This window comes from Tenrec ecaudatus, chromosome 10 (assembly GCF_050624435.1).
Source record: "Tenrec ecaudatus isolate mTenEca1 chromosome 10, mTenEca1.hap1, whole genome shotgun sequence".
In the NCBI taxonomy this organism is placed as follows: Eukaryota; Metazoa; Chordata; class Mammalia; order Afrosoricida; family Tenrecidae; genus Tenrec; species Tenrec ecaudatus.
The window spans coordinates 48,780,356-48,794,335 of NC_134539.1; the positions used below are offsets into that span (position 1 = coordinate 48,780,356).

The 13,980-nt window shown below is 38.3% G+C and overlaps 2 protein-coding genes across 2 annotated transcripts in view; both read right to left on the minus strand.

The window, feature by feature from the left end:
• The window catches only part of SHOC1 (shortage in chiasmata 1), a 73,056-nt gene extending 69,139 nt beyond the window's left edge, over positions 1-3,917 (minus strand). Inside the window, 2 exon segments of the mRNA XM_075559025.1 lie at positions 3,441-3,565; positions 3,873-3,917. Coding sequence (XP_075415140.1) covers positions 3,441-3,565; positions 3,873-3,917 — 170 coding nt within the window.
• Positions 3,918-12,467: 8,550 nt separating this feature from the next.
• Positions 12,468-12,824, minus strand: LOC142458431 (large ribosomal subunit protein eL27-like). The gene has a single exon (XM_075559465.1). It carries the CDS (start codon positions 12,822-12,824, stop codon positions 12,468-12,470), a length of 357 nt encoding a protein of 118 aa, XP_075415580.1.
• Positions 12,825-13,980: the final 1,156 nt, after the last annotated feature.

Genomic DNA, 13,980 nt, shown 5'->3' on the forward strand with positions numbered 1-13,980 from the left:
GAGTCCCTAATAAAATGTAAAAAAAGAAAAGAAAATTATTAGGGCAAAGAATGTACAGATGTGCTTTACACAATTGATGTATGTATATGTATGGATTGTGATAACAGTTGTATGAGCCCCTAATAAAACGTAAAAAAAAATGAACTAAGAAAAAAAAAAGTGCAGGTTCTAGAATCACTATCTAGATTTTAATCCTTGTATTTATTAACTGCATGATTCTGAATTTCTCACCTCTTTGTACCTCAGTTTTCTTATCTATAAATTAGGACTAATAACCATGGCATTTGATTATTGTTATTGTAAAGATGAAATCTGATGAGACATGAGAATTGTTTACAACAGTATCTGGCCCAATAAATTCTTGCTGTTATGATTATTATTTTTAAAATAAGGGGACACAAAAAAAGATGGTAAACTAGCTTGTTCATTGTAGACTCTGGGAGAAACAATTTGATAAAAGGAGACTTGTGCAAGGACCTACATCTAGTCGGCCGAATGGTCCTCACTTTATTTGATCCTAAGCAGAGCCAATGAATTTGGGAAATTACGAGCATGTTCTTTTGTCTTTACTTCAGATCTTTGCACATTTCAATACCTGACTTTGTTTTCTCAAGCTGCTTTTGAAACCTTCTGTACAACTCTTTCATGTCATGACTTAAGACTTCCATTTTAGCTGCTCTCTGTTCAGGAGCAAGTTCACTTTGGTCTTTTTGCTCTTTTCACTCTTATAAATGAATCTGTCTTCTTCATGTATGATATCCTTAATGTCAGCCTACTTGTCTTATCTTCAGTCATCAGTGTCCAATGTGTCAGATCTAGTCTTGAAATGGTTTTATTTTTAATATTTTTAAATGGTTTCTAAATAGTGGAAAATACTTCATCGTACTTTAAAATTTTTGTTCATCTATAACTTGAACTTTCATTTGAGCAACTAATAAAGGCCCTATTTTCCAACTATTTGTGTCTTTGTTTCCTACATTTGCATTCCAATCACCAGTAATTGTTAATCCATCTTGATTACAAGTTTGATCAATTTCAGACTGCAGAAGTTGGGAAAAGCCTCAATTTTTTCATGTTTGGCTGGTACATAAATTTGAGTAATAGTCACATTAACTGGTCTTGCTTATAAGAATATGCATATTATGCTATCATTTCTAGAACTGCTGGACTTCTAAAGTATTCCCAATCCTAGCTATTTTTAATATCTTCATTACTCTGTATGAACCTAGTCCAAGTCACCATCACTTTTAATCTAAATCTATGTTCATTTAGTAGTCTAACTTCCTCACTGATTTACTTCTCTACTCTCACCTCCCAATCCCCACCCGTCATCATCTAGACAACCAGCATGACCTCTCTCAAGCCTTCATCAGATTGTCAGACCCTTAAAAATCATCTATAGTTTCCCCATCAGCGAAAACAAAAATAAATAAGATTTCATATCACAACTTACAAATCATTTGATCATTCAGCAACTGCTTACTTCTCTATCTCCCTTTTTTATTATCCTCCGGTTGCAATGACTTCATTTTCTCTCTTTCTCTTCTTATTTAGCTATTTATTCTCTTGGCCTACTTTTTTGATCATCACACATGCAGGGCAGTGAATTATTTAATGTGGCTCTTCTAGCCATAGTCTCTGTAGCTCCCATCAAACAACTTTTTCCTGACACGCTTAGGTAAAGAAGGTGAGAGAAGCTACGGCTATGATTTAAGTGAGAGTGCTAGTTAATAGCATTCATTGATTACTATCTTGCTGGGTATAAAATGAGCCATCTTGGAAGCAGGAGAAAGGATCTCAATACAAGAACAAAAGCCAGAGTGGAGCATGTGCTCTAGACCTGGAGTTACCTGCTAGATCTAGGAGGCAGCTCTGACTCCAGAGGAGTGACAGAAGAGCAGCAGGACCAGGAGCCAAAGCATGAGACAGAGTATCAACTTTACAGCCCATGCAGAAAGTAAAGCTTGGGCAGGAGGCTGGCTTGTGGAATAAGTTGTCTCTGGGCACTTTAGTTGAGGGGCTGGGTTTGTTGACCCCCCCAACCCTCCCCAGAGCTGGAGCTGAGTACTTTCAAGGTGAGATTTACAGTGGAGTGGCATGCCCTTTGGGCATTTATTAGCAGCTCTGAAAGAACTTTGTAACCTGTCCTGCCATAACACTATCCTGAGCATTACCACTTGAACTGTAACCTGAGAACTTCCACACGAATCCCCATAATCGTGAGTGAGCATTGTCTGTGAGTTCTGTGCAGCATCTGCAAATGCACTATAGTATCGAGCTGAAAAGTACAGCGCTGTGGAAGATAGAGCTGACAAAGAACACCACACAGCAAGTTCATTTCTCAGTAAAGGACCTTCTATCGACTGGAAAGGCTCCCCCACCCTCACATATCTTTTCATGATAGGCGCTTTCTCATCATTTAAGGTCTCAACCTGAAAATCAAACTCTTCACAGAGGCCTTTCCCTAACCATTTTAGGAGAAAACACTGTCTACTTCTGAATTTCACATACAAGTATGATATTCATCAATAGCAGACATTACCTTGTCAATTTAATAGTAGCATTGTTATATCTCCCTTATTAATCTGAAAACCCTCTAAGGACAAGAACTCTTTCTCTGCTTAATTAGGAGCTATATCCTCAATGGCTGGTATATAATACATATTAAAGGTTAATTGGATGACTCCTCTTAAGGAGACTTATCTCTTTCCTAACTTCATGACTTAAAATTAAAATACGATATTTTCCACATAAATTCTGTGTATCGCTACAACTTAAATACAGTCCTGACACTCTAAAATAACACTGCCAGTGAGTCAATGCTGACTCATAGTGACTCCCTGTGTGTTTCCGAGACTGCAACTATTTACGGGAGGATAAACTCCAATATTTCTCCTGCTGAGCTGCTGGTGGTTTTGAACTGCTGACCATGGGGACTGCAGACCAACGCGTAATCACTACACCACCAGGGCTGCATATAGCCCTATCTTATTATATTGCAACAAATGGTTACAATGTTAGAATATTTTTTTGGCAGGAAAACTACTTTTATTATAATTATATTTGTAGACATAAAATATACTGCATTAGTCAAAACACATAGGACTGTACAGCACAAATTCTAATGTAAACTATAGACTTCAGTTCATAATGTACTGTTAATGCATTAATTATAACAAATGCATTTCACAATGTTGCAAATAAGAGGAGAATGTTAGAATATTTTAAGATTTTGTAATATACATCTTTTATTTATTCGAGTCAAATCTAGTATAAGTTTTCCAATTTCCTATGTTTCCACCTAAATTCTCTAATAAAAATACTAATTTACACTCTAAATTCTGATACAAATAAATGTAAGTAAATTAATGAGGAAAGCCCTAATTTATGTGCTAAACTATGAAATAACTTTTTAAAAATATTTGGAGAAATGAAAGAACATACCTCTTGTCCATGGCTTCCTAAACTTATCATTAGTAACTCCTGCATGATTTTCATCTTGAAACAAACAGGAAGGAGCTTGAAGTAATAAAGCATTTCTGGAAAGTCTCTTTCTAACTACATTCTGTGAAATTAAGAAACTGAGATAAAATATAAAATAACACAGGACTATATAATTAAGTAAGTTAGGATCTCTAATGAACGAATCACCCAGAAATCATTAATAATAGTTGATTGTTGTTATTAGTTATTTTTAATGTCTTTTCAACAATGTTCTTGTAGGTTAGGCTAAAAGATGAATGTGTGTATGTATCTTATAGGAAATTGGATCTTACTAAATATACATATATCATTTAGCAATATACTTTTTTCAGTTAACAATGCAATGTGATTATCTTAATTCTTAGTAAATTGGAAGTGACTAATAATACCTCAAATACGTAGTCTATTGCATGATATTTGAGTGGTGAAAACATATCTTCTTTCTTTGAAAGCAGTACAAACTTCAACAACTGGACATTTAAAAAAAATAAATATTGGTCAAATAATAAAAGTAGGAGCATAAAATCTCCTTTAACCAAAAAGTTTGATTCACTTTTTCAAATTAAAAAATATTCTGAATGATAACAAATAGCTATACATGTCTGGGATCTTAAAGGCTTGAAGATAAACAAGCAGCCATCTAGCTGAGAAACAACAAAGTCCACATGGAAGAAGCATATCAGCCTGTGTGATCATGAAGTGTCAACGAGATCAAGTATGAGGCATCAAAGACCCAGAACAAAAAATCCTATCAATGTGAATGGGAAAATATGAAATGGAGACCCAAAACGCATCTGTAGACAATTGGATATCCCCTTACAGAAGGGTCACAAGGAAGAGACAAGCCAGTAAGGGTGCAGTATAACATCGATGAAACATACAACTTTCCTCTAGTTCTTTAATGCTTCCTCCCCCCACTTTCATGACCCCAATTCTACCTACAACTCTGGCAAGACTAGAGCATGTACACGGATACAGATAAGAGCTCTCAACACAGGGAATCCAGGACAGACAACTCCTCAGGACCAATAATGAGAGTAGCAGTAATAAGGAGTGTAAGACAAAGATGGCGGGAGTAAGGGGAAACCGATCACAATGATCTACATATAATCTCCGCCCAGTGGGTCGGACAACAGAAAAGTGGCTGACGGGAGAGAAACACTGGTCAGTGTAAGACATGAAAAAATAATAATTAATTTTTAAATGATCAAGGGTTCATGAGCGAGGGGGGGAAATGAGCAGATACCAAGGGCTCAAACACAAGAAAATGTTTTAAAATTTTGTGATGGCAACAAATGTACGAATGTGCTTGACACAATGGATGTATGTAAGGATTGTTATAAGAGCTGTCATGAGCCCCCAATAAAATGATTTTTAAAATTAGCTATACAAATAACATTATAATTTTAAATTTACCTGAAAGTAATAAATGTAAGAGTCATTACCATAGAACTGATGCTGACTCACAGCGACCCTATAGGACAGGAGTATCCTATAGGGAAACCCTGTGAGTTTCCGAGATTGTAACTGTTTACAGGATGGGGAAAACCCCATCTTTCTCCAGAATGGCTGGTGTTTTTGAACTGCAGACCTTGGCAGATTACAGCCCACCTTGTGACCACTACACCTTCAGGGCTCCTACAAAGTCAGACCCAGAGACATAAAAATGTTCGTGGATTTTCTCATTTTGTTTAATATATACATTTAATTTGCTAGTTTAAACATATTTAATATAAATTGTGAAGTTCAGCCAAAAGAGCTGGTGTTCACAAGATTGGCAGTTTTCCTTAGATAACCATGTTTTTGAAATTACTTAACTATGGGCAGAACTCTGCTAAAATGGTGGAATAGGATTTGGGAAATTGTTTCCATTCTCACTTATAAAATAAAAAGGCTGAAGTCAGAATCCCTTTAGGAACTTAGCTCATTTGAAATAAAGCAACTGAGATATCTTGCCCTTAGGTCGATTATTGGTAACTCTATCTACTGAAGCTATTAAGTAAAATTTGGACAGCTGACTTAGTCCAGAATATTTCTCAATTATTTAAGAATCAGAACAATTTAGAAAAGTGATTTTTAGATAGAGTCCAGTTTATCAGCTAGTTCCTATTATTTTGATCAATAATTTAAAGTATCTTTGGGAATTTGAATGTAAGCTAGAAGTTTCTATATTGTAGTATAAGTTTATAGTCAAATGAAATAAACATTTAACCCTTACTATCTTGCCTTAGTTCTATTACATTGTTTGAAGTTTACCTATTTCTTTACTATGACCCTGGAATAAAAGACCTAAAGATCTTGTTACTTAATGGGCTAGAAATTTATTCCTTTATTTATCAAGTGAATATTCTAAAATGGTCAACTTCTGGATTAAAAAAAAAGTAGTCAACTTCTGAAGACCCAGAATGACTCAAAAGACTTACTACAATAAGATTTCCAATGAAAATAAATCTAAAAGTTACCTGAATTATCTTTAATATTGCTAGATTCTGTGGCACCAAGTATGGGGAATACATTGTTGCCACCATTTTAATTTTTCTTTAAACAATGTCACAATGGCATTTTGATCATTTTTATTGCTATTAGTTGGCATCAAGTTGACTTCAAATCATGACATTTTGTATAACAGAATGACATATTGTCTAGTCTTAAACCATCTTCATGATCATTAGTACACGAGAGTCTATTGCTGTAGCTACTATATATAATTCTCTAACCTATGGGGCTCATCTTCCACACTGCCTGGAACAAGATTCTCTATTTCAAAGTATACAGTATTTATTGGCTAATTTTTGCAAGTAGATCAGTGGGCCTTTCTTCTTAGTCTGTCTCAGTCTGAAAGGTCTATGATACCTGTCTACCACGAGCTCGGTGGCATAACTTCCAACATAACAGAAACATGCAAGCCACTACAATATGACAAACTGATGAGAGAGACGAGTGATCACTTCTTTGACGATATTCAAATCCTTGCACTAAAATACCTTTTCTATATAGATGATTGTTGATGTTTCAAGTAGATACTGATTCTATATGTCTATTTCTTGATATTGCTCTTTTGGAAGAATTCTTAATCAGACTTCATTCTAGAACTCATTTTAAAAAGCTAAACCCAACTATACAAGTTTACCCAATCAGGCAATTGACTGCCATCATTTAAATTTTTTTAAAATAAACCTAATATTTCTATCAGCTTTGGTTCCATTCCAATAATTTGTTGCACTGAAGTCAATCACTTCAATTTGTGCTAAATATTTAGTGATTAAATATGGTTCATTACGTAAATTAGTAGAATTTCTTTGCTAATTTTATTTCATTGGCCTTATTTCTAAGATTAAAGACATGTGTGTATATGTATATATGTGTGTGTATGTATATATATGTATGTGTATATATATATACATATATATACCATATTGAACGAAGGGGCAAGTGCAGAGTGGAGACCCAAGGCCCAAGTGTCGGCCAATGGAGATCCCCTCACAGAGGGGTTTAGGAGAGGAGATGGGTTAATTAGGGTGCGAGGTAGTACCGATGAAGAACACAGCTTTCCCCCAGATCCTGGAAGCTTCCTCCCCCCAACTACCATGATCTGAATTCTACCTTGCAGGGCTGGATAGGGCAGAGGCTGTACACTGGTACATATGAGGGCTGGAGGCACAGGGAATCCAGGGTGGATGATACCTTCAGGACCAAGGGTGTGAGGGGCGATGCTGGGAGAGTGGAGGTGAGTGGGTTGGAAAGGGGGAACTGATTACAAGGATCCACATGTGACCTCTTCCCTGGGAGAGGGACGGCAGAGAAGGGGGGAAGGGAGACTCCGGATAGGGCAAGATATGACAAAATAACGATGTATAAATTACCAAGGGCACATGAGGGAGGGGGGAGAGGGGAGGGAAAAAAAAAAAGAGGACCTGATGCAAAGGGCTTAAGTGGAGAGCAAATGCTTTGAGAATGATTGGGGCAGGGAATGTATGGATGTGCTTTATACAATTGATGTATGTATATGTATGGATTGTGGTAAGAGTTGTATGAGTCCCTAATAAAATGTAAAAAATGAAAAGAGGAGAAAAAAAATTATTAGGGCAAAGAATGTACAGATGTGCTTTATACAATTGATGTATGTATATGTATGAACTGTGATAAGAGTTGTATGAGCCCCTACTAAATTGTTAAAAAAAATTATAAAACTCTGAATTAGGTGAAGGGAGAAGTCGGACAGTGTTAAGACAGGACAAAATAATAATAATTTATAAATTAGCAAGGGTTCATGAGGTGGGAAAAGGCTCAAGTAGAAAGCAAATGTTTTGAGAATGAGGGAAACCAATGTACAAATGTGCTTGACACAAATGTGCTTGACGGATGGATTGTGATAAGTGGCACGAGCCCCCAATAAAATGTTATTTATAAAAGCATTATAAAATTCTGAACTGCAGTATTTCCTAGCTGGTTTTTGTTTTCCTTACCTGCTTCTAAAGATGTTTGCTTCCCTGGTGCTAACTCCGGAGCTGGACCTATTGGGCCAAACACACAGTAATTAGGTGAGGCTCTCGGTCAGCACTGGGGCGAAGCCGGCTTCCAGAAGTTCTTTCATGCGCCCTGAGGCGCTGTCGAAGCTCCGCGTGCTCACCCCAAGGTCAGAGGTCCGCGTGCCGGAGACTTCCGTCCCAGGAAACCTTAGGCAGGGTTACTAAGGGTCACAAACCGGTCATGCCAAGGACTTGTTTTGTTTTGGAGTGGGTGTATGCCCTGCCGAAGGTCCCCCTCTCCCACCCTCCCCGCCCCTCCCTGCAGCGCGGGAGCACTGACGTCACGGGAGGCCCGGCCCTTCCCATCCGGCATTTCGGCCTCACGTCGATTAAACAGCCTGGGATCCCGCCTCGCCAGCGCCACAGCGGCCGTCCAACAAACCTGTTCGCCAGAAACGGCGGAGCTGCCACGGTTGGTGCCTTTGAGATCTTTCCTTTCCCTTGAAGTCAGAAAGTGCTTCCCTCCCCTTTGCCACCTGCCTCTCAGGGACGTACCTGAGGTAACCCGGCCACCACCGTCCCTCTCCAGAGAAAACGCGGGCCACCGACGACGGGTGACCTCTGACCCTGCACTCTGCTCCTCCATTGGCCAGAAAGAACCCCGCCCTGGCTGGCTCCGCCCCCTCGGCTCCAGGCACTTCCTGTCTGTGGGATGCCCAATGCTTAGCCGCATCCGGGCGACATGGAGGTGGTCCCAGTGGACAAGCCCTGGGAGTGAGTGGCAGGAAGCCAGAGGGAGCCCAGTGGGAAGGGCCGGGAAGGCCCAGACCAGGGGGTGTGGGCGTCACAGGACAGGTCAGAATCCTTCCCGAGGGGAAGTCGACAGGTTTCCTAGCAGCCAAACGTGTTCGGGAAGGAGGAAGCAAGAGGGAGAGGCAAACATGAGTCAGGTGTCTAGCTGGGAATTGTTCATGTCTCGATGGCAGCAGGACATTGCAACAGCATCAGATGATAATACGTTTGAATTGGGACAAGTGGATTACACTTAGCTTGTCAAACACCACCCCACCCCCGACCCCCCCACACTGGACCTGCCTACCAACTGGAGAGGAATTCTTGTTTCCCTTTCCATGATATCCCTGGCATCAAATGCCACTCTGCATGATTACAAGAACACGCATTTATGTATGGGTGTCATTCAACTTTAAATATAATTATTGCTGAAATGCTAATTGTGAAACTTTACTGGATACGTCAGATTATTTTCTCAAATTATCATGTTCATTATTTTGTACAGGTCTGTGCAGTTTGCTTAAGTGACGGGGATTAAATGTTTGGCAAGAAACAATTTTAAGATACTTACCTGGCCTTGAAGTACATTATATTGTATTCTTGGGATATCTGGTTTTATTAAAGTCCATTTTCATTTAAATAATTTTATAAAATTTACAAAAGTAAAATATTTAATATTTAAATCACCCAAAGACATTTACAGAAAAAGTATTCCCTATTGCCACTATCACCATCTTCACCTCCACTAATACCAGGAAGACAATGTCAACAACCATGTTCATATAAATTTATATGCATATTCAAAGTTGGTTGACTGATTATATAATAATGTGCGACTAACTTTCCCCACTAAACATCATATCATCAACAACCTTCTAGGCCAAGATACATAGATCTAACCAAGGAAAAACCACAAAACAGCTGCATAATATTTTATAGATGTGCCGTAATTTATCTAAACATTCCATTACTGAAGAATTTAGCAGATTGTTTCCAGGTTTTTACCTCTATTGTGCTTTGATAAGTATTCTTGATTATAGACTCCTGATTCTTATCATTGCTATTTCAAAGGCATAGATTCATGTTGCTTTGCTGACTCTCACCACAATGCATTTAATATATATTGTCATTTTACTTTCAAAAATTAATAGCAATTTTCATTAACAATACCTGACAGGAAGCATTTCCTGGAATATGCAACATTACTGAAGCTATTGTTCTTTTAAAATTTTTCAAGTCTGATGCATAAAATTACTAATTGTTTTAATTTTCATTTATCTGATTATTGCTATGTTCAAACACTTTTATGTTATTATTAATGAGGTCAGCCTGCTTTTATATTAGGTAAGTGGTTGGCTACAAGTAACAGAAATTTCCAAATTAACATAAATAAGGGAGACATTGAACAGTATAAGGCATGACAAAGTAATAATAATAATTTATAAATTATCAAGGGTTCTTGAGCAGGGGGTGGGAGAGAGGGGAAAAATGAGGAGCTAAACCAAGGGCTCAAGTAGAAAGCAAATGTTTTGAGAATGATGATGGCAACAAATGTGCTTGACACAATGGATGGATGGATGGATTGGGATAAGAGTTGTATGAGCCCCTAATAACATGATTTTAAATAGAAAAGAAAATACATGTGAAAAAAAGATATACATAATTTCTTTTTCATGTAACTGAAATCCAGACATAAAAGTTGCAGAAGCAGCTCTGGTAGCTCTGCCCTTCAAAGTTCTCAGGAACCCATACACCTTCCAGTTCACTGCTCTATATTCCTGTTGTGGTCCTTGTTTTCATAGTCGGAGGTAGTGATGTCTATGTTTGGGGCAGTAGCCTTGCTTTTCTTTAAATTGCTAATTCCAAGCAATATTGTTTTGTCTATTTTTAATCTTCTGTTCATATTATTTGTCTATGATTCATCTACTAAGTATATGCTATGTGTATGTTAATTAAGGTTTATTGCTGAACGTTATTCCATTATAAAAATAGGAGGGAAGTTCAAAAATTTTGTGGAAAACCACACCAAACTCCCTGCCTGTAACTGTTTACGGGAGCAGTAACCCAGTCTTTCTCCTGCAGAGCTGCGGGTGGTTTTGAACTGCCCACCATGCAAAACAAGTCCCCCATCTGCCACCAATCAGGCCTTTTTTGGTCATACACTGTTATGCAATCTTTTCAGAACCTCTAAATCAAAAGCTTGATTAACAGTCTGACCTGGGAGGACATACTCCAAATGCACTATCACCCTCACATAAAAAAACAAAACAAACAAAAAACGAGCATCATCTTGGTTTTTGATTCCACTTGACGAGCTTTTTTGGGTGAGGTAATGATGTGTCTCCACTGGCTGGACTGATGTTTGCCTTCAGGCCTGTAAGAATAGCACCGTGTCTCGTCACCAGTAATGGCCTTAGAAAAACCGTCTGGGTCGCTTTGGAGCTGTTCTTTGAAAGCACAGCATATTTCCAGTTGATGCTCTGGTTCCCAGCCGGTCAGAACCCGAGGTACAAATTTCACAGTGACCCTTCTCATTCCCAAATCTTCTGTTAAATTTCAGTAAACTGAGCTCCAAGATAGCCCACATCACTTCTGCATTTCTTCAATGGTCTGTCGTCAGTCTTCAAGCACAAGTGCATGAATTTTGTCGACAGTTTCATCCATTAGGCAAGTTGATGGACATCCAGAAGAGGTTTGTCATCAATCAACATTTCACCTATTTTGAAACAAGAAAACCACTCATGCACTTGAGGTTTTCCCATAGCCCTGTCCTTGTAAGCTATGTTCAACATTACAAGAGTTTCTGAGGCATTTTCCTGAGCAAGAAACAAAATTTCACAGCTTCACGCTGTTCTCTTAAATTGGCCATCACAAGAAATGAGGTTCGAGGGAGACTGCTTTTATGAAAGAGTTCACTGTGACCAGAAAGAACCTTCCCAGGCAAAGCCAGTGGGTGCACCAACTCAGAGCCAACTGGGAAAAATGCATACTATGAAAGCTTCATCCAGTGGAGCTTTTTTGGTGGGTCCCCCCATGTATGGAAATATTGCTTTCAGAAATTTTTGGTATAGAATTAATGGAGAAACACGAGCTTTATATTTTTTGTTTAATAAGGGTTTCTAGGATTTTGAGAAATACTCTTTGATTTACCCTATTATATCTCAATTTGTTTAACCATTCTATTGTTGATAGACCTTTATTATTTACAATTTGGGGCTATTACAAAGCCTTGTACTTGGTTTTATACAGGTGCACATGTTTCTTTGGGATATACAATGATTAATGAATTTCTGGGTTATAGAAAATGCATTTCTGCACATATATTCGATGATGCCAACCTGCTTACCAAAACAAATGTACCAACAGAACTCCCTGGACAACTACTAGTTAAAAAGTTATCAGTTCAAACCTTTTCAGAGGCACCTCAGGAAACAGTTCTGTTGAAAGGACACAGTCTTGGAAAGGACACAGTCTTGAAAATGCTGTAAGCAATTCTACTCTGCACCCATGGGCTACATAATCAAAATGAACTTGATGGTTGCTAACAGTAGAAACATTGTTTGTCCGTCACCAGGACTGTTAAAATAATATCATAGTTTTGAGAATATGATGAATATTCAATTGTCCTTTTTGTGGGGGAGGGTGTTTTTAATGATTTTGACTCAAGATCTAGAATCTCAGCTTCTGGAAGAACCACTTGTTTTTGCCAGTCTTGTGCCTCTCCTAAAATTTGACCTTCACCTTCAGATGGGCCTTGCGTTGAAGAGCAGGGTCCCTGAAGACACCCTTGTTGATGATAGTTTTGTTCAAAGGGGTGTCTATGGAGTACCTCAATGGTGTGAGATGATTATAGCGATACACCTTCACAGAAGACCTGACCTTTGACCTCTTGGCAATTTTCTTCTTGCCCATGGCAGCTGTCACTTTGCGGAGATAGCGGTTGATTCCAGCCACCAGGGCGTGGCTGTAGGGGCAGTCTGAGGTGCCATCGTCCATGTTCTTCACGATGACGGCTCTGCATCCCAAATAGGGTCCTGCCAGGACCAGCACCACCTGCCCAGGTTTCATGAACTTACCCATTCCGACAGCAGGCTCTCAGGCTGACAACAGCAAGGAAGAACCAGTTGTCTTTTAAGGAAGGATCTCATACATTGTCGAATGGCACTTCTTTCATCTTATTGGCCAGCTCCTAGTCTCATGGTCAACCTAGCTGCAATAAAATTTAGAAGACACTATACTTACTTTATGTCATCCTATATGTCATTGAAGCTTGAGATTCTATCATTTATTTAAAAAAGGAGAGGCTATATATATATTGAAGGGTATAGAACAGTTACTGCCACATTATAGACAATAATTTTTAAAATAACTCATTTATTGATCTCTTACTAGATTCCAAGCTGAATTTTGCAACTATTTTAAATACTACCTATTGCATTATGAATTCCAGTTTATGACTGAGAAAATGGAGGATATTAAGAGTCTAAACACTTTACCTGAGATTAACCCAAAAGTGTAAGGCAGAATTGAAAACCCAGGCAGGCGAACCGATGCTTGTGGCCAGTCATTATCTCCAAAAGGCATATTAGTGTTTGGGCTGCCAAATGTTTTCGCCCTATGTATTTTTGGAAATTTCTCAAGGTAGTTTTCTTATCTGGCTACAGGAAAGTTACCATCTCTAAAGTGTCTCTGTGTGTATTATGAGTAGCTAATGTTTCTTCATCATTATTCCTAAAATTCTACACATGAAGTCTTAGAATAATTCCTTGTCCTTATTTGTTTTAATTTGCCATTATTTTCACCATTGTTGCTGTAAGTCTACATGAAAATTAAAAAGCTTAGACATGCACTTGAATATGAACTAAGCTGAGGAGGCATGATAAAGTGGGAGAAGCAAAATCCTCAACGGTACACACCAATTCCACTTATTTGTAGAAATCTCTTGTGGTGACATTAGGCTTTACTGTAGTATTCACCCACTGTGTTGTTGAAGCCATAATGATGGTGTTGCTTCGTGTTTATTGAGAACATACTCTGTGGCAGGCATAATTCTATATACAAAGTATGCAAAAATAAGTGGTGAGACAATCTTGGCCTTTAGGAAGCTCACAAATCCTTGTCTCAAGTTGTTCTTACTTTTCATCTTGTCAGACAATTCAATAAAATGTGACCAGGATGATCTTTTTGAAACAACTGATAACACCATTGCCTGCTTAGGCTCTCTCAGATCTGTCAC